This window comes from Eucalyptus grandis, chromosome 6 (assembly GCF_016545825.1).
Source record: "Eucalyptus grandis isolate ANBG69807.140 chromosome 6, ASM1654582v1, whole genome shotgun sequence".
Classification (NCBI taxonomy): Eukaryota; Viridiplantae; Streptophyta; class Magnoliopsida; order Myrtales; family Myrtaceae; genus Eucalyptus; species Eucalyptus grandis.
This window is the reverse complement of record NC_052617.1, coordinates 1659939-1680385: the sequence shown is the minus strand read 5'-3', so window position 1 is coordinate 1680385 and position 20447 is coordinate 1659939. Positions and strand designations below refer to the sequence as shown.

At 37.1% G+C, this 20447-nt stretch overlaps 1 protein-coding gene across 1 annotated transcript; it reads left to right on the top strand.

Moving 5' to 3' along the window:
* Positions 1 to 1650: 1650 nt before the first annotated feature.
* On the top strand, positions 1651 to 20098 carry LOC104451109 (receptor-like protein 15). The gene is made up of 6 exons (XM_018875396.2): positions 1651 to 2047; positions 7904 to 8035; positions 8106 to 8243; positions 15689 to 17566; positions 19680 to 19812; positions 19918 to 20098. The coding sequence occupies exons 1-6, from the start codon at positions 1651 to 1653 to the stop codon at positions 20096 to 20098; spliced, it is 2859 nt and encodes a 952-aa protein (XP_018730941.2).
* Positions 20099 to 20447: the final 349 nt, after the last annotated feature.

The window sequence follows — 20447 nt, the reverse complement described above, 5'->3', positions numbered from 1 at the left end:
GTGCCTAGGCCGACGAGGATGGCCCTCAATGGATCTTCCACCGGCCACCAACTGTTAATGGTTGGCAAAGAGAAAAAAAATCAAAAAAATAAAATAAAAAAAGGAAAGGAAAGGAAAAAAATTCAGTAAATTAAAAAAATTGTAAAAATATTTCACGTTACCGCCAATGGTTCTACGTAGGATGACTGATGCTAACTAGACTACTACGTTAGCTATTTCTTGAAAAAATTGTCCCTAAGGACTAAATTGGGAAAATTTTGTCTAGAAAGACTTTTTGGATAATTTTCCTAGATTTAAAAGCAACTTTTGCCTATGGATCCGGAACATATAAAATCATGCATTTTGATTAGTAAATCAGGTGGGACTATATAGGACTCACCTGGAATTTGAGGGAATACAATAAACAGAATAAATTTCCACACATGTTAAACTGTATCTGAGCCATCCTATCTCGTGGAATCACTATCTTTAGTAGTCTCGATTCCAATCTGGTATATACACACACACACTACCCTGATATAGTGGTTTCTCATAATCCACAAAATACCATTAAAAAAGAAAAGAAAAAAAAAAGTGGACTCGAGAGGTGTCCATATTGGAGGGAACTGGAAACTGACGGGGTGCTTGGAAGAAAGATGCCTTGCTTAAGATTAAACCTGCCTTCTATCGTGGCATGGTGTTTAAAAAGATTTTCATCAAATACTAGCAAGTATTCGAGCGATGCCCAAATTTAAGACTATATTCTTTTATATTAGTCTATAAAATGATAATTAATTTATTTTGGCTTTATTGATACTACAATTAATTATGAGATATATTGAACGTTGATTTGCACTATCTTAATCGCTTTATTAAATTTGATGGAAATTGCCCCTCCTTTTTTTTGTTACCGAGGATCCACTAGACCCTACCCCCTTGTCGGCTTATGCCGATTTGGAGTCTCACGGGTCTCTGCAGTGGAAGCCCAATAGCAACTATACCTCAGGAGAAACTGGCTCAGAACCCACCGCCGGGGCCCCACTTTAATTGCTAATAACGCAGAGTTTCAAACCCTTGACCTCCTTAGCTGGAGGAGAGATCTCAACCAACTACGCTGCTCACAGGTGGGAATTGCCCCTTTTGGTTCCCTCAAAAAGTCCAAATAAGTACCTATTTATTCGATAGTTCTTAGAAAAATAACGCTTACTGAAAATTAACAACATCATCTATCTCTCTCTTTTTTTCTTTTTTTTTTTTTGTGAAGCAATATTAGGGCACATGTTTTTCTTTCCTAGCTTTGGTGAAATCAAATCCTAACTTTTTTTCTTTTCTGATTTGCTAATAAAATTTTTTGGTCATTTTATGATCTTCATTTCTCCTCTTTTGGAGAAGTCCTGGGTCAAGTCAACGGCAATGATCACGTGTTCCGAGGAGTTGGCCCCAGCAGACTTGACTTTGCCCATGGTTGTTTTGTGGTGTTGGCCCAACCGTGATCGTCACTCTAAAGGGAAAGATATTGCACATATAAATTAAGGAGATGACCCTCGTAAGTTTGCACATGGTGAAGCAAAAGAAACAGATAACGCACAGAACACCATCATAAACATGAAGTTTCTTTTATTGGGTATGTGGACTTGGGTGTTGTTGGTTTTGATGGAAAGTGGAAGAAGCATGGGTTGCATGGAAGAAGAGAGGAATGCACTGCTTAACATTAAGGCCGCCTTCAATTCGTCGATGGAAAGTGGAAGAAGCATGGGTTGCTTGGAAGAAGAGAGGAATGCACTGCACAACATTAAGGCCACCTCCAATTGGTCTTGTGCTCTGTCATGGCGCAATAGCCATGATGACTGTTGTGGCTGGCAACGTGTTGAGTGCGATAACACCACTTCGCGGATAACTCAACTGGATCTATCCCAGGCACGCCATGGTCGCAGATTGGGACTGTCGAGCAGGTCTAGACGGTACGGTAGGGAAAGAGAAGGGTCTAGGCCTTGGGTTATTGACGCCACTTTATTCCTTCCTCTGGAGGAACTTCAGGTGTTGGATTTAAGTGGTAATTCTCTCTCAGGTAACTCTCTCTCTCTCTCTCTCTCTCTCTCTCTCTCTCTCTCTCTCTCAGTTATTTGTTTCGTTTTTCTTATTTCAATTATGTTTATAAGCAATCATTTACTTTTTGAGCAATGAAAAAATGTCATACTGTGGTGCTATAAAGTATAAAAGTGAATTGGGTGAATTAATAACAAACATATGATTGCACAAATGATGCAATTCTGAAAGTAGTTGATTGCACATATCATAAATTAATTACGAGACTCATTTCCATAATGATGATAAGTACAAAGAACAAAAATAGAATTAGCTCAGTAAGCAATGATTTACTAAATTCCGACCTTTTTTTTTTAATTAAAGGTAGAATGGTTTGAATTTTTCACCCCAACAATTTTGCACTTGTTTGGAAGTGGACCGAAATCTACTTAATATTTTTATTTGTGTCTTCCTCTTTAGATTTAAATAAGAAAAAAAAATCAAGTTTATCATTCTACATATGGATGTTTACATTTTGGAAAGGTTTTGAGTGTTTATGATATATAAAAATCAAATTGTGACAGCCATAAGATTTACAAAAGATAAAAGAAAATTTGAAATTAAAAATCATGAAAAGTAGATTGGCATAGAGGATTAATTTAGAGGGAAGAGAAAGTATCTTAAAGGTAGTGTAATGGTTGGATAGAGGGAAAGAAACGGAACAATATAAAAAAGATTAGAACATATAAGGAGGAATTGCGTATAGCTGTTCGTCCTTCATATTCCTCATATAAAGGGATTTGGAGGGATTGAGGGCATTGATACTTTTATTAAACAATTTTTTTCTTTCCCACATTTACATTTGGTTTATTTCAAATTATAAATACTTCAAATTATATATACATAAAAGTAAAATATAGAGATAACGCATTATTTTTTTTCCTTTTTCCTTTTCTTCTTTTATCTTATAATTATTTGTATTTCTTATTCTGTATTTTGGTTACATCTTCCGACATCTACATTTATATGGATGCATGGACTCATGCCTGGTCGGAGATGGCAAACGGTTCCAAAATCCCAAGCCACACTCTACCCATCATGCATCCAGACGTGCAAGAAAATCAGGAAACCCCTTATTAGTGCTCTCCGGGTCAACCTTAAGTCTATTTAGATAAGGAAAGTCACATTTAGGTGAGTGTGTTTCGGGGAAAGTATTTTGCAAAAAATAATTTTCTGAACTGGCCATCGAAAATATTTATGTATAAATTTAAGAAAGTAAATTCCCAAATCTAAAAGATGAAAACACTTTCCAGAATTGCTACTCTCAAATTTTTAATATTTTCTTATTTTGTTCTTTCTTTTCCTTTACTCTACTCCAATGCGAGCGACCTGCAAGATTGAGCCTCACTAGGATTCGGCGAGCTCCAGCTCGCTAGTCTCAATCGAGGTTATCGAGGTGGAGCCTTGCCAGCCTGTGCCTATGGTCGGTTGTTGAGGCTATGGGACCAATTGAGAGAAGGAAAATGAAAAAAAAAAAAAAACAAAAACAAAGAATTATTTAAAAATTACACAAAAAAAAAAAAATTGACTTAAAATAAAGTCATGAGATTAAAATCATTTTTAAATGTGATCCAAACACCAAAAAAGTTTTTTTTGTTACATGTCACCTAACAAAAGAAAACTAAATATTTTCCTACAAAACGTTTTTTTCAAATAGAAAACATTTCCCTTTACCATGGAGTTTTTCTCGAGACAAATTCCCACAGTGTCGAGCAAACAAGGCAATCTTATACAAATAGCCATAAATAAAGAAGGAAAATAGATTACGCATGGATAACCACACTCAAATGAGAAAATATTGTGTAGGCCAGCCCCTCCATGTCACTAAGGGGCCGGCCCACTCAATGATCAAAACTTGGCATCTAGGACCCATTTTCTCTCCCTCTTCAGTGATGGCCCCGCATTATAGATCTCTTTACGACTCTTTCTTCTCTCTTATGCCCCTTTCCAAAGAAAGATTAAAGCCTAATTTTTTTTTGAGATACTCTTTGCTCCCAAAAGCTCTCATCCGTCGCATCCCAAACTTAGAACCGCCGCCTCTGCCTACGACACTCTCTCTCCACTCCAGTTGTTTGTTTATCACCACCTTGCTCTCTTCCACGTCCAAAGCCGATCATTCTCACTTCCGCTCAGCCGCAGCTCATCCTTACCATCGTCTACCTTGAGCTAGGCTGGCGCACTCGAACCTCAAATTTTGGATCTAAGCTTGAGTGAGTCCTAGACCTCGGATCTCAATTGATTTGAGGTTGAGCAGGGTATATAGCAGCCACATCTGGATTTTTGGAGTTCAACCGCCATTGTCGACCCCTAGTGCACGAGTTCTCATGGCATGGAGGCAATGGTAGAGAGAGACATGGGGGCTGGGGTAGAGGTGGAGTCATCTAGGGCTGAGTGAAAGGGAGAATGAAGAGAGGAGATAAAAAAAATAAATAAGAAACGACAAGTAGAGAAATGAATTAATGAAGAGAGAGGACCCACGAGGATAAGAGAAGAGAGAGAAAGTGGGACCTAACTGGAGTGACGTGTCGATGTTTGAGTGGGCTTAGACGTGGAGGGTCAGCCTACACAATAAAGTGGGGTCTAGTTTTTCTACTCTCTTGGTGTCTCAAACTCTCTTTGCTACTTCTCTTCAGAGTATCCAAATTTGAGAAGCCGAAAACAAAACAGAAGCATACGGGATGAAGTACTCCCAAATAAGTAAAGAAGCTCTCTTCCCAAATTTTCATCACCACTAGGAACACGTGTCATCATCATTGCCTGCCGTTGCTTGCTCTGCCACACTTTGTCGACATAGCCTTGCCTCTGTTCGAGCCATAAAATGTTGCCGGCAACTTAGCACTTGGCCTCCGAGGTCAACAAGGCCACCCAAACGCCCTCCTTGCACCCAATCCCCACCTTCTCTCTTCCACTTTCTCGCCATTGCAGCAACGCCTGTGCTAGGGCTCAATGGCAATTGTTGACCAAAAGACTCAATTGCGGCTGTGGCTAGCCCCTTTTGACCTTAGATTGACCCAAATCCTAGGTCGAGTCGAGGCTTAGACGTTAGATCTATAGCTTGGTCGACCTTAGATTTGGAATGTGAGGCTCGATTGTGCTAGTGGATTTCGAGCTTGAAGACACCAAGGATAAACGAGGATGATGTTAGCAGAGTTGGAGGCAAGAGTGTTGACCTAGGGCAAATGTCTGTATAACAGTCCATGTCTATCGTTAAATCTATCTAAACTACTATAGAATTCACCGATGCCTCTACAGAGCTCCATGATCTCTTTGTCCTTTCTTCAAATGGAGTTGTTATCGTCCTATAGCCAATTCCTAGGTCATCTTGTACACCACCACTTAGATGTATTTGGATGCCACCACAAGTAACTAGTCCACGGAATGCCATTGAGAGGCTTCTTCCGTATAAGGATAATTGTAAATATACTTTTTGAAAGTCTGATACTTCTACACATATTGATTTCCAATTTTCTTTTCCTTTTTGCTTTTCTTTATTTTCTTTTTCTTTTTCCCTCTTTCCACTTTTCCCCTTCTCCTTTATTCAGGAAAATTACCAATTCGATTTTGAGCTCATTACATGAATGTCAATTTAAACCTAATTTTTTCAATTTTGTTGATGTATTCCTATGCCTTTCGGTGAAATTTCAATGAAGTTTATTCTACCAATTGCCACTAGAAATAGTTGACGTGGCGGTCTATCATTGTCGGTCATCCTACACGACACAGAAATTGACTTGTACAATTCTTGGTAAAATGACGTTTTTGCATACTTTTTAGGATTAATACATTGAAAAACTCCAAACCGGTACGTATGTGACAAATTGACCCTAAACTATTTTTTTTGACCACCAAAAATCTCAAACTGATATATTTTTGACAAATTTACACCAAACTGGTACACTTATGACAAATTTACCTTCTTTTAGTTTTTGTTAAATTTTACTATCAAATTATTAAGTTAAATGACACATGAGAGTTGACTGATATACCAATTTTAGGATTTTACACTCTGTTTGTCACAGTTTACAATTTTTGTGATTTTTTGTGGTATTAATCTAATTTAGCATAGGGTATATTTGCCACAAATTTATCAGTTTGGGTTTTTTTTTTTTTTTTTTTTTTTTTTTGCGTTCGAATAAATTAGTTTAGAGTAAATTTGTCATAGATATACCAATTCAGGGTTTTTCTTTATGGTTAGTCGAGGTAAATTTGTCATGGGTGTACCAGTTTTGGGTTTTTCATGGTAAAAAAAAGTAGTCTGAGATAAATTTGTCACAAGTTTACCAATTTTGGGGTTTTTCATAGTATTACCCCTACTTTTTAACATTTCCTGTTTTTCTTTTATTTACTTTTGCTCTCTACTATTCATTTGCTTCCTTAGAGAGCTGAGACCACTAAGTCGCTCCATCTCCACAACACCATATGTCCCTAGAAGATCTAGTCGGAACCCTAGTTATCCAGGCTAGTGGCAGAGAATCCTTTATTTATTTATTTATTTATTTTACTGGCAAGTATTGTCGAGTTTCCGCTCATTCAACGTCCCACAAAATATTGTGTTCTATATTAGGTGCCTTCAAATCGGTCGTTTCAAAATCTATGCTTTGTGTTTTCTTTGACCCTTTTGCTTAAGAGCGTGAAATTATTGTTTCAAAAGTCCTCTCTATTATGAAGAATCCAGCTATTCTTAGCTCTGACTTTTTTAGCGCCTAAAAAGTTTGTCTTTTTCTTTCCCCCTTCAACTAATGCAAGGGTCTTGTTGTCCTTCAACATCGTTGCTCATTGTTTCCTCTTCTTTTTTCAAATTTCTTGGTTTTATCGAGTGGTGAAAGTTTGGCACATGGCTTTCTTGACTCACAAATGCACTCTTGAGAGAGCTTTGGTTTTTCCTTTTGCTTGTTCTAAAATTTAGATGGATCTTTAATTGCTTTCATGTTTTTCTCATTGCCACAAGTTGAGAGCAAGAAGTGCCGAAAATGCTAAGAATGTCGTCGATTTTAAGGAGCTCCAAGATCAGAGCCCTTGGATCCCAGCAACCCCAGCCAAGCCATTTTTCCCCGGCTGAAACATTCTGCTACCATGATCAATGAATAGGAGCTCTCTAATGAAGAAGATGAACACTAGCACATAGAAGGAAAGAAAAGGGAACAAAAAAGGATACGAAACGACGTTGTTTCATTAAGATTGTACATGTGAAAACGTCAGCTATGCAATGTAAAATAACTGTTGATGATTGAATATAACGTCAACAATTTCTAACAGCAATTTGCTAGAAATATTGCGTTGGAATTTCATACAAATGTTTAGGATTATTTGGAAATTTGAAGAGTTTAGGACTAATTAGCCTCCATACAATAGGTTTAAAATTAATTTGGTAATTATTCCCCTTTAGTCTTTGTTTGCTCTCCCACTTCTTTTCTCATGCACGCTTCCATTTCATGAGGAGGCGGTTACCTTTTACAAGCAAGCCAAAACTAATGCTTATTAGTCGAATGCAAGCCACATGACAATACCATGCCATGTATGTTGCCACGTAATGATTACAGATGTAAAGTAAAGGAATGTCAGGTGGGGAGCACATAGCTACCTCAGCTTTGCTAGTTAACTAAATAAAATAAATACTGTTAAAGGCACAAACTACTCGCTAACGAAATTGGTCTACAAAGCCACGCGATAGAGACTTTTATTATGCTTGGATACATCGGACCAATTGGTTTTTGCCTTTTAGTAAATTCTCTTCATCATAAGCATATAGTTATTCTCGGTATATTAAAGATAGTTAGATATATGATATCTATAAATAATTAATTGACCATAATGCATGCATGAATCTTTCTATAATCAGATTTAAACGGAACACTGCACTTGAAGAAATTGAAGAGGCTAGATCTATCTGGCAATTATTTGCAACGAGTCCCCTCATTGTACAAGCAAACTTCAATGGAGGCCCAAAATTTGTCTTCCGGTCAACTTGAAGGTACATGTAAAATAGAAGACAATGCCTTGATATGTAAAGTTTGATGTTGAGAACCTTTTGTCAATCACAGGTGTGAATCTTGAGGTGCTGGATCTTAAGGGGAACAACTTGGTGAATGATGCTCTCACGGGCATTACAAGGATAACATCTCTTAAGGCCTTAAACATAAGTTATTGCGAATGGGATGCCTCTTCAAAGTTATTGGAAGGTACTTCTATAGAAAGGCTTTCGTTTATCATTATTAACTTATCATAGAAGCATATACAATTGTTTGACCATAAGCAAATCAATGTCATGCTTCAATGTGCTATGATGTTTGTGATCCTTACAAGTTCGATTTTTTTTTTCAAAATTTTCCCTAATCTTTGAAGATTGAAGTTTAGTCCCATGCTTTTAGTTTTCTGCAACTTTTTGTGTGGGCCAATATGAATAATAGTGTAACAACATAACATATTCAAGGAGCCATAGCTAAGAAGATTAAATACTGACATGACAATATACCAGAGGAGTTCAAATATTATATAGGAATCATAACCAAATTAAATAAAAAAGTTAATCAGAAATCAATATCAAACAATATTTAAAGTTCACATATCAAACCGCAATGGTGGTCAAACTTAAGGGGATCGCAAGTGTCAATAAATTCAACAAAGCCATGAAGCTTAAGAAATTAAATGACACTAAAGCTCAAACAAAGCAACCTTAATGGACATACATGATTACATTGATTTTTACTTTATTCTTTCTGCTTATTTTAAATGTTGCATATCTTTCACTTTGACTTCTTCTTTTTTTCTAATTTCGAAACACCCACACTATACACAACTGTGAAGATATAGTTTTTTGTATTATTTTTAAATTAAGTTATATTTTAGATTTTGATAGTATAGTAAAAACCAAATTATTTTGTACTTTTCACAAAGCAAAAAAAAAAAAAAAAAAAGACGCACATCATCTGTTTTCTATGGTAATACTTGTTGATTAAATAACCTATATAAATGAAAGTATAATAAGGGAGTCAATAACCTTAAGTTGTGAGTTGAGAGAGAGAATGAACAAACTATTGTTATCGAATGGTAATTAACTTATGAGACTCACACTAAGTTATTCTTAATAATTATGTTGCTGCAAAGTAATAAACTATGTGAGAGAGAGAATATGTTGCGTGCAAAATATGATAACAAGACGTTGTTTTATAAGTGGCTACTAGCTCCAACAATGAAGGCAATAGGGTTAGGCGGCAATAAGAGAGCCTTTTCAAAAAGGATAAGTGCATCATAAATTTTAAAACATATCACGAAAGCGCAATCAAATTTTAAAACATGTCAAGTTGATGCAATGTGATTTGGCTAACTAGAAAAGCTGGAATGTTTGTTTTTATTACTTTCTTAACTTGTGTGGTGCTAATGTAGCGCCCACTAAGCTCCACATAAAAGAAAATAATAGATTTTTAATTCTTTAAGAAAGGGAAAAAAAATTTAAAAAGAAAAAATGATGAGAATTGCCAAATAAAAAAGAATAAAAATCTAAAACCACCACCATAGCCGCTCAAGGCGGCCATATAAATAGTCTATCAAGAAAATAATTTCTAATACTAGTTAATCATGAAATCTATTCAGTTTGAAATTAATCCTAAAACATATATATTTTAAATATATTCTATTTATCATTTCAAATTTAACTTATTTCATCACATGATTAAACTTTACTTAGTAATTTTTTATCTTTTTGGTTTGTCTTTGAAGATATTATCTTTTATTTGGACAATTTTCAATTAATAAGTAGGCTTTCATTTATCTATCAATTTTATATGTATATTATTAAAGTCGAAGATACGTTCACTCCTATTCTCAACATAGGGTACTTCACTTCATCTTAGAAGCATTGGCTTATTGATTTGTCATCAACAAACTTTAATTTTTATTGGGTTAAATATAAGTAAAAAGACAAAGTACTTCGAAAATATTTTCCAACGCTCATCTTTTTTTGACCTTTATTACTCATTGATTGTATATTTGAGAAAAAAATTGAGTAAAGATAATGTATCTTAAAAATATGAAATTTAACTGTCCAATTTAAGTATCCTCCACATATGCCACTTAACTAATATATATGATTGCCATATGGCATAAATTGCGGCAAAACTTTGCCTAATGGGATGCATTTGGCTATTAAGTTATAAATGATTGTTGATACCTAAAATTTTGGCTAATTATTTAATATTAAATTGCATAAAATATTAGGAGCCAATTCAACCCTAACAAAAAAGGATTTTCACATCACCTAGGTATTAATATTATGTGCATCTATTGAACCTTATTTTTATTTTATTTTCCCTTATGTTACCTCATTTCGGGTAAATAAAAATATATATATATACATATATATATATAAATATTTTTAAAAAGGGCTAGAAGAAGCTCGGGGGGCTGGGCTTGTGCTCACCCCTTTAATTTTTTTCTCCCGCGCACGAGCCCGGGCCTCGGCTTACCCTAGAGGGGAGCACGGGCAACTTGCGGTCAACTTGCCCGTGCTTCCGTGTCGTGTCCGACACGTGTCGGAGCGTGTCGGACACGTCGACACGCTCGGACACGGTCGGACACGCGGTCAACGCGTGTCCGATTTTTCGACACGCGGTAAACTTTTATCGACACGCGTGTCGACGCGTGTCCGGAAGACTCCGGGTGGAGGCGAGGGAGGGAGGGGGAGCAGAGGCTGCGAGCGACGGCGAGAGACGGCCAGAGAGGAAGAGAAGAAGAATCGGGGCCCGAGGGGGCGGCGGCGGCGGCAGCATCTCCTCCTCCTCGGCGTCGCGTCCGCTCCGTCGTCGGAAGCTGAGAAACGATGCGAGGTGCGAAAGAGGGAAGCGAGGTCTGCTGTCTACGTGTTTGTCTTGGTGCGGTGTTTTTTGTGCGAGCGGTAGAAGGAGGAGGAAACCGAGGGTCGCTAGGGTTTGTGATAAGGGAATGAAAATAATAAAAAGAGGGGGACGATGGCGTGTCTTTTTGAGTTTTGGGGAGGGGAAGTGAGGTTGATAGCTTGTTTGTCAGTGGTTTTGAGAGGGAAAAAAGTAAAATAGGTTTGGGGTGGAGGGAAATGGACAAAGGAAAGAAAGAGTGGATTTCAGGATTTGTCTTAATAGAAAAATTAAATAAATGAAATTGAAAAATAAATTCGAAAAGTAAAAATATTGAATTTTAAATAATGATAAATTTTGATCATTTTAAAAATTATGAATTTATTTAAATAAATTGATTCTAATTTCTTATTAATTATTAGTTTTATCAATAATTTTTATTAAAATTAAAAATATGTTTCGCATTATTTATGAATATATCTTTCGAATTTCAAATGAATTGATTTATTAATATTATTAGTGTAAATTTATTATAAGTTTTTTAAATTAATTATTTATTTATGAATTTGAATCAAATTAATTAAAAATAAAAATATTCATTTAATATTTAACGTGCCGTGTCGAATTTTTTATTTTTTATAAATGACGTGTCGACGTGTTGTGTCGTGTCGGACACCTCATGTCGTGTCGCGTGTCGGTCTTACATAGGAAGCAACTAGGGTAGAGTAGGTAGGAGACGGTGCAGGAGAGAGGAGGTACAGAGCTAGGCCTGCTACGAAGTGGATGGTGACGGAAAGTCGGCTCGGCCAAGAGAGGGCCTGGTCGGCGTACCAAGGATTGGCGGTCGGAGCACCTCCGTCGATCAGGCTCCCTTGCCTATAAATAGGGGGCTGTAAGCTCGGTTGAAGGCGGAGGAGGGAAATCTGAAAAAAGGGCATCTGTGAGGAGGATCGAGGGCAATGGCCGAAGAAAGAGGGATTGGAGAGGCTGAGGCAAAGAGAGAGAAGTCGGCTAAGAGTGAAATCAAAGGAGATCCGAGCGAAAGGGCTTTAGCTGACACCTCGGCCGTGTGTGAGCTCCATCCGACACCTCGGCCGCGTGCGAGCTCCATCCGACAACCCTGCCCAGCCGACGCTCCCTAAGCCAAACCAGTGAGCCTCCCTCGACCCTATTCCATCCCTTTTTTGCCCATGTTGAGTCGGAGATCGCGGCCGCCTGGTTCACGCGAGCTCTGGCCACTAGCCGTCCCTCGTCACGCCGTCCCGCGTGTTCTGGTTTGTGTTGAGAGCGCCGGCGCCGGTTTCGATCCCGTTCGAGCTGAGAGTCCCCCGTTCCAGTTGCGCGCACCACCCGCTCAACGAAATGTCTAAACCAGATCTGAGCTTGTGTTGAGAGCGCCTGTCTCTTAGATCTTTGGTTCGTCGTGTCATCTTATTCTTGGCCGTCACTGCCTCCCTTTCTTGGTCGAGGTCGACGCGTGCGAGCGTCACCGGAGCATGGTTTACGGGTGGAGGGCAGGCTGTTCCGGTGAAACACCGAGAAGAAGGAGCTCTCGGTGAGGTCCAAGGAAGAAGACTGCACGAGTGTAGTGGAGAGCTCGAGTCGGGTTGGGTCCGGATCATTCTCGGGTCGCGGGTTCAACTGGCTCGGGCACGTTACTCTTTTTCTCACGAGCCGGGTGTGCACACGCTTGGGCAAGTAGGGCTTTTTTTTAGTTCATGCACGGGCCGGGCCTCTCCCTTTTTGCCCATTTTGTTCCCTTAGGCCGATCGCGGGACCAGGCTCAATAATTGAGACCAGTCCGGTCGCGGGCCTAGTCAGCCTTGACCCGTATCAGGTCTAGATATCCGACCCGGGTTCGGTTGTTTATATTACAATATTCTATTATTATTTTAATATTTAGAAATAAAAATAATTCCGAAAATGTTTTATTTTTTCCAAAAATTAGCAAAAAGCTTAAAAAATAGTTTTTCAGTAGTTTTCTCCCAAAAAAAAAAAAAAAGCATGAAAGGCCCCTAAAAAATCAAACTTGATTTAAACAAAATTAAGTATCGAAATGGCATTGATTGATTAATTAGTGTAATCAAGTCATCGATCCTAATTTCTCCAGTGGTGACTCTTAAATAAAAATGACATATATTAAAAGCTCGAGCCATAAGTCACGAATTAGTTGGCTTAGGAGAGCTTGGGCTAAGCTTAGACTTAGCAAGCCATCAGCCTCTATGCCTCACGGGAGGGCTTGAGAAAGTCGCGACATGATCGATCTATTGTTTTCGAAATTTTAGCTCTTTAGGATAAATATGCACATAGTAGATAAATATAAATTATATTGAAATAACTTATTCATGTAATCTAAAAGTTATAGAGTAAATTATATTGAAATAACTTATTCATGTAATCTAAAAATTAACTCTATAACATATACTATTTAAATATATTCTATTTATAATTCCAAATTTAGCTTAAATTTACTTTGAAATTTACTTAGTAAATAAGTTTTACCTTTTTGGTTTGTCATTGAAGATTTTATCTCTTATTAGAACAATTTTCACTTAATAAGTAATCTTTCACTTATCTACCAATTTCATGTACAATTAAAATCGGAGCATGCTTGTTCATATGCTCATCGCGTGACAATTCACTTCAACTGATAAGCACTTAGTAAATAAGTTTTACCTTTTTGGTTTGTCATTGAAGATTTTATCTCTTATTAGAACAATTTTCACTGAATAAGTAATCTTTCACTTATCTACCAATTTCATATATAGTTAAAATTGGAGCGATGCTCGTTCATATGCTCATCACATCGCAATTCGCTTCAACTGATAAGCATTGTCTTATTATTTTGTCATCATTTTTTTTTTTTTATCTTTATTGAGTTTAAGTTTAAAGTTTAAGTATGAAAAGAAAGTCCCCAAAAATCTTTTCTGGAATTTATCTTTTTCGACTTTTATCTCTCATTCATTATAAAAATTTGAAAAAAAAAGTAAGTAAAGACAATATATCTCAAAATATAAAATTCAACCATTTCATGTAAGTTCACTCCACACATGCCACTTCACTCATATATGTAATTGACATGTGCATAAATTGCGGAGAAAAATTTGCCACATGGGATGAAAAAGTGAACCAACAGAAAATACCTTGAACAACGTAATCTATTCATGTAATCTAAAATTTAAATTAAAAAGAGGAGTACATCTTATTACATGAATAATATTCATATTTTGAAATATAACCTATTTCAGTGCAGTCATACATACATAATTTATAGTTTTTAAAATTAAATTTAAATTATGTGAATGGCAGCTTATTTTATTTCTTATTTTGCTTAATATTTGAAATATTTTTTCTATTTAATACTCTCGAAGTTTAAATACCACAATAACATTAATTCCTTAAACATCAGAAAAAAATTAACTTAATTCACACACGAATATTTACAGTTTTTTTTTTTGTTAGCTTCTCTTCCTCTAAAATTCACCTATCTGAAATAGTTTATTTCATTCGAAGCAATGTAAAATATATATACAAAGTCCATTTAATTGAAATTGATTTACAAAGAAGAAGAAGAAGAAGGTAAGAGAGAATTTCATAAGTTTTACTCAATTTTGGTTTCAATCGTATAGTTCACAAAAATTTAACTCAAGGATAATGAGGAAATGATATCGAGTTTTGACTTAATTGATTGAAAATCATATTTAAAGACTATGATGTTAATAAGGAAATCCACATAATTATAATAAAAATTAAATTGAATTTGTGACGAAGATAATAGTATTACTCTTATCTTATTGCACCGTTGTACGTCTATTTAGCTAGAGTTTTCAGTTTAAACTTTTCTCCCACGTTTTATTTGTCCAATTTAGCAAATATTTTTAGTTGATGTATTTCTTACCTAATGAGTAACATCCCCAAATGATAGATATGCAAAAGTCACTAACACTAATAATGAAAATGGATAAATACATGTAAAAATATCTTTACCAATGAACATATGTCCCTGCAAAGCACCAGGCTCGTAAATAGTTGCTTTGTCGGTCTCAAATTTTTATGTCCTATTAAGTATAAATTTGGAAAATTGTTAAATAAAATTTTCAAATATTTTATCAAATGATATGGATCATATTAAGGACAATTTTTTTTTTTCTAAAAATAGCTTATCTAAAGAATGATTTATAATAGTATAATATATGAATTGCAAAAAAGGAAAAAGTAAGCACAATAAAAAAAAAATGGAAGTGCAAGGAAGAAGAAGAAGAAACTAAAATGGAAAAAAGGAAACGTAAGCACAAAAAAAAAAAGGAAAAAGAGGGGAAAAAAAGTGAAATGCAAGTCCACATGATGTCCGGGGACCTCCTCTGCTGACTTGGCAGACATGCCGGCCAACAAAGCATGTGACCTCATGCCGCACCCAATGGAGGATCACATTGAATCGTCTTTTGAAAAGTACAAGATTGCACAATCCTTTTAGATGCTGCCCATATAATTACGCCTTAAATCTAGGGATAATATCAACTTTAGATATCGTTTCCAATCCAATTAAAAATTTGTCAAAACGCCTGAAGAAATCAAGCCTCTCCTTTTTTGTTCTAATTAATGAAATGTAAATAATAGTGAAAATGAAGCATTGTGGTGATGGGACTCCGTTCCAAATCTCCATCTTACCAAATTTTCTGTTTTGTCTTTTTTTATATTAGATTGCATACTCTTGCTATCCTCCATTCTCGACAGAAACCATCATACAAAGTACAATTTAGTGATGATACTCATAGTTGCAATGTCCACTTCAACAGGCTTGTGCGGATTGAGGAACCTTGAAGAGTTGGATATTGGTTCTAATCATTTTTGGGGTGCTCTTCCTCCATGCTTATGCAACTTGACCTCCCTCCGTAGGTTTGATGTTTACAATAACAACTTTAGCGGGGCCATTCCTTCATGTCTCCTCTATAATCTCAAGTCACTTGAATATATTGACTTTTCTAGAAATGCTTTTGAAGGCTCATTTTCGCTTGCTTCCTTGGATAGTAATTCCAACCTTGAGGAATTGTACCTTAGAGGAAACCAGAATCGTTTGGAAGTAAATACGGAAGAGCCCACTTGGTTTCCTTCATTTCAATTGAAGGCGTTCCTTTTATCAAATTGTGTGCTCAATAAAGATGCAAATGGCATAATTCCCAGTTTTCTAAAAGAACAGCATGACTTGAGATGGCTTGAACTCAGCCACAATGGAATGACAGGAAATTTCCCGCATTGGCTATTGGACAACAATGTAAATCTTGATTACTTAGGACTCACAGGCAACGATTTATCAGGTGTTTTTCATTTGCCTTCCAATTTGACTCTTGTCAACATGAGCTCGTTGGATGTGTCTGCTAATCATATTGATAGCGAGCTTCCATCTTGGATTGGTTCTATCCTCCCGAATTTGGGAGACTTGAATTTGTCAAACAACTTATTAAAAGGGAGAATCCCTTCCTCAATGGGCAATATGAAAAGACTTTTTACATTGGACTTGTCGAATAATGGCTTCACGGGAGAGATACCAGAGACACTGGCTAACAATTGTACGTCACTTTATGAATTGATACTTTCAGGTAACAAATTGCAAGGCCAAATGCTACCGAGGAATTCTAACTTGAGCAGTTTGCGATATTTGTATTTAAAAAACAATCGTTTCACAGGAGACATATCGCTTGGCATCTTAAATAGCCCCTACTTGACAGTTTTGGATGTAAATAATAATTCCCTATCTGGAACACTTCCCAATTGGGTTGGAGATAACCAATACTTGAGCGTGCTTACGCTGTCGAGTAATTTATTGGGAGGTCCTTTACCATTGAGCTTTTGCAACTTATCTAATCTCCTTCTGTTAGACCTTTCAAGTAACAATATTGGGCCAAATATACCTCCCTGTGCAAATGTTTCAGTTATCAAGTTCTTGCATTTAGCAAATGACATGCTCACTGGGCATTTTCCTGATTTTCTTTCTAGAGCTTCATTGATTGTCACATTAGATTTGAGACACAATTCATTGTCAGGTGAGATCCCCAATTGGATTGGTTCACTTCCGAACTTGAAGGTTCTTCTAATGCAAGGAAACAAATTTGAAGGATCAATCCCTTTGGATCTATGTTTGTTGAAAAACATGACCATATTGGATCTCTCAAATAATAGTCTTTCTGGAAAAATTCCTCCTTGTTTGAAATATTTGACATTTGGAAACAATAGAATATCTCCAAACTCATCTACTACCTTGCGCGATTGGGGTGATTCTGGCCAAGGTCTCGCATATGTTTTAGAAGAAGTAAGTTTCAGTACAAAGGATAGGGTGGAATCTTATAAGGGCAACATTCTAAAACTAATGTCAGGACTTGATCTCTCACAGAACAATTTGATGGGCTTTATTCCTCCAGAGGTTGGCCAATTGAGCGAACTCAGAGCCTTGAACCTATCACACAATCATTTGATTGGACCAATCCCGAAAACATTTTCCAATTTGAAGAATGTAGAGAGCTTAGACCTATCTTACAACAGCTTAACTGGTCCCATCCCTCCACAACTAACGGAGCTCTACGCCCTGTCAGAATTTAGAGTGGGTCATAACAACTTGTCAGGTAGGACACCAGACCGAAAAAATCAATTCGGAACTTTTGATGAAGCAAGTTATGAAGGTAATCCTCTTCTTTGTGGAACACCATTAACGAGCTGTGATTACTCAAATCACGAACGAGAGACACCGCCATCTTTAAATCATACCAAGGAGGATGATTCCTGGAGAGAAACCTTTTTGTGGAGTTTTGCAGGATCATATGCCGTGGCATTCCTTGGGGTAGTTCTATTTCTCTACCTAAACTCGTATTATCAATGCGTGTTGTTCGAGCTTGTTTGTAAGCTTATCCGATCGTTTCTACAATAGAGATTATTCTTCTCAGAATTTTGAGATGGAAAAATACGATGAAACAGTGGAGAACCTTTATGTAATAGGATTGTAAGCATTTAAGTTGACTCCCAGAGTGTTTGTATTGTATTCCTTGTCCCGCTAATTTGAATATAAGAAGATTTTAATTTGGTTTTGTCTATAAGCATATCCCATTGTTTTCCGAGCAAAGCTTGTGCTTGCAAGCATTTTAAGCATCTTGATTCTCCACTATGCATGATAAACCATTGGATCGTCATTTTGTCCAATCTTATCCTATAAATTTGGGTATGAATACCATCAGATTTTCTTTTGGTTTTACTGTAGGAAAAATCATTATGATCTACAATAGCCATAAGAAAGAGAAGTTGGGGCCGCGGCATGTTATCACAGATTGACCGGTGCTGCTCTAATTTTCCTTGGGACTTTCCACAGTACACTTGGTAGACCTTACTGCCTCCCGTTTCATGACTCTTTGAACTTGGTTACTACAAATCGTGATAACGTGTTCCAACATTTTTGGACTTTGATGACATGTCGTATGGTACACCCAAGTACCATAGAAGTGGCTTGCAAGCATTTTAAGTATGTGATGGCATCGTTGGGATAATGTGTCAATAGATTGACCACTGCTACTCTGATTTTCCTTGGGAATTTCTACAGTACACTGGTATAACTTACCATCTCACTTTTCATGATCCTTTGAACTTGGTTACTACAAATCGTAAAACAATTTGATAATGTGTTCCAACGTTTTTGGACTTAACTTCGATGACATGTCCTACGATACACACAAGTGGCAAGTGCCATAGAAGTGGCTGATTTTGCGAAGCCAGATAGGCTGCTAACTGTCTTTGCCAATACGAAGCCAATTCTTCTTTGAAATTTAGCAGCATAACTGCTGGCATGAAGCTTCGCTAATTCTCTTACTAACAACGGCTCCTTCTTGGACTTCCAAACTCTTCATAGCTTGCGCTTCTTTCGGACACTTTTTATTTTATTTTATCACAGAGCTTTGATAATTGCAGAGATTGGAAATGGGCTAAAGCAAGTTCCATGTCTGCATATTCTATTTGCTTACATCTGTTGCTTTTTCCCGAATCCTATTAGGTAGACCCTTACTATATCTATGTTGTCATGACTTGACTTCTAAAATTTCACGACACGAAGTACAAAATAATTCACCATCCTCCTGCTCTAGCTTTTTTCTTTCGTATGGAGGACGATAAAATGGTTAACAAACTACTCTCGTGGTACCAGTACTCTTTTAAAAGAAAAGGAAAACTAATAGTAGATGAACTAAAATTATGAAGCAACAATCTTACAAACAGCTTAAAAATTAGATGAAAGCAGAAAATATTATTACCCACATATGATCACATTGTAAAATCAAATCATCCGTGGAAAATGAGAATAACATAACGAACACAATACGCATTTCACTTCTTTATGAATAAAGGTGTCTCCTCCGTCATGGAGCGCCATTTCTTATTGAGGCTTCTTGATTTGGGGTGTACACACACCAACAACGTAATATCACGAAACCCCAGCAAGTAGCTCCCACTTGGTTCAATCAAAATGAATTGAATTTCGACAAATTTTAGTATTGTTACATAGTTCTATCGCACCCGACTCTATCTCGCCACTGTAAGAGCAAGAGAGTAGCGACATAATGAGCTAATGCGCCCACGATCACAAAGACGTGAAATATCTGATGGCTATGGCCAGCAAGGTCGAACCAACCTGGTTTTAGCCTCTCAGGAATCCTGCTAACAGAAAACAAAGTACCTGTAATGTAAGATAGTGCCATGGCCGACTCATAAACGAGCGTGATCGGGCATTGGGGATTGCTCCAATTCACAATACAGGCATGGATCGCAGGTACGATACCAAAAAACCCCATGGACGAATCGCTCGAAATGCCCGGAATTTCCCAGAAGAAAGAGAAGGGGCCAGCAATGTCACAACAGTGAACATCCCCATCGCCGTTATTCCACCAAGGTAGATTAGTTGCCAATGGGGCTCGCACTGGAAAATGTAGTAGATTGGAGGGAAGAATGAGGTGATGATCATGACCGTGATGCCGACGTAGTCCATCCGTAGCAGTTGGATGTTCAAGCAGTGTGAGTGGCATGAGAAAAGGTGGCTTCAGCCCGGAGAGAAGTATAAATCAGAAATGCTGCTCGAGAGGAGGCAGAACATGGATCCGCCTAAGAAGACGAAGAACGGCCACCGTGTCGCAGCTGGCTGGAGTGAACCAACCTTCATTTCTTCTTCTGTTATCTGATTCAAGTTCACCAAAGAATTTGTACCCTGAAAACTAATTGTGTTAGATGCATCTGGAGAGATCGAAAGACAACATTCTTTTCATAAGTTGAATGAAACACCGTTGGCACGGCACTCGCCAAAAGCAATTCCTTTGAGTAAGAGATATTAGTTCCCGCACTAGTGGAGTTTGTCCTGCACAAGTGGATTGCAATATCAAGCCATTGCATAATCTATGGAAATACTAGTCAGAGTCCAATCTTCAAATAACAATTTATAGAAAATGGTTCAATCCCGTCTGCGGGAGGGAGAGAGCAGGCCAAAATGGTGACAGTGAATTGGCAGAGCACTAACTGAATAACTACCTAGCT

Bases quoted from the DNA above. Each gene is read 5' to 3' on its own strand.
- LOC104451109 (XM_018875396.2), top strand. From the start codon at position 1,651: ATGGGTTGCATGGAAGAAGAGAGGAATGCACTGCTTAACATTAAGGCC. The intron at 2,048-7,903 runs GTAACTCTCTCT...TTCTATAATCAG, and splicing joins AAGTGGTAATTCTCTCTCAG to ATTTAAACGGAACACTGCAC. The intron at 19,813-19,917 runs GTAGATTAGTTG...CATCCGTAGCAG, and splicing joins ATCGCCGTTATTCCACCAAG to TTGGATGTTCAAGCAGTGTG.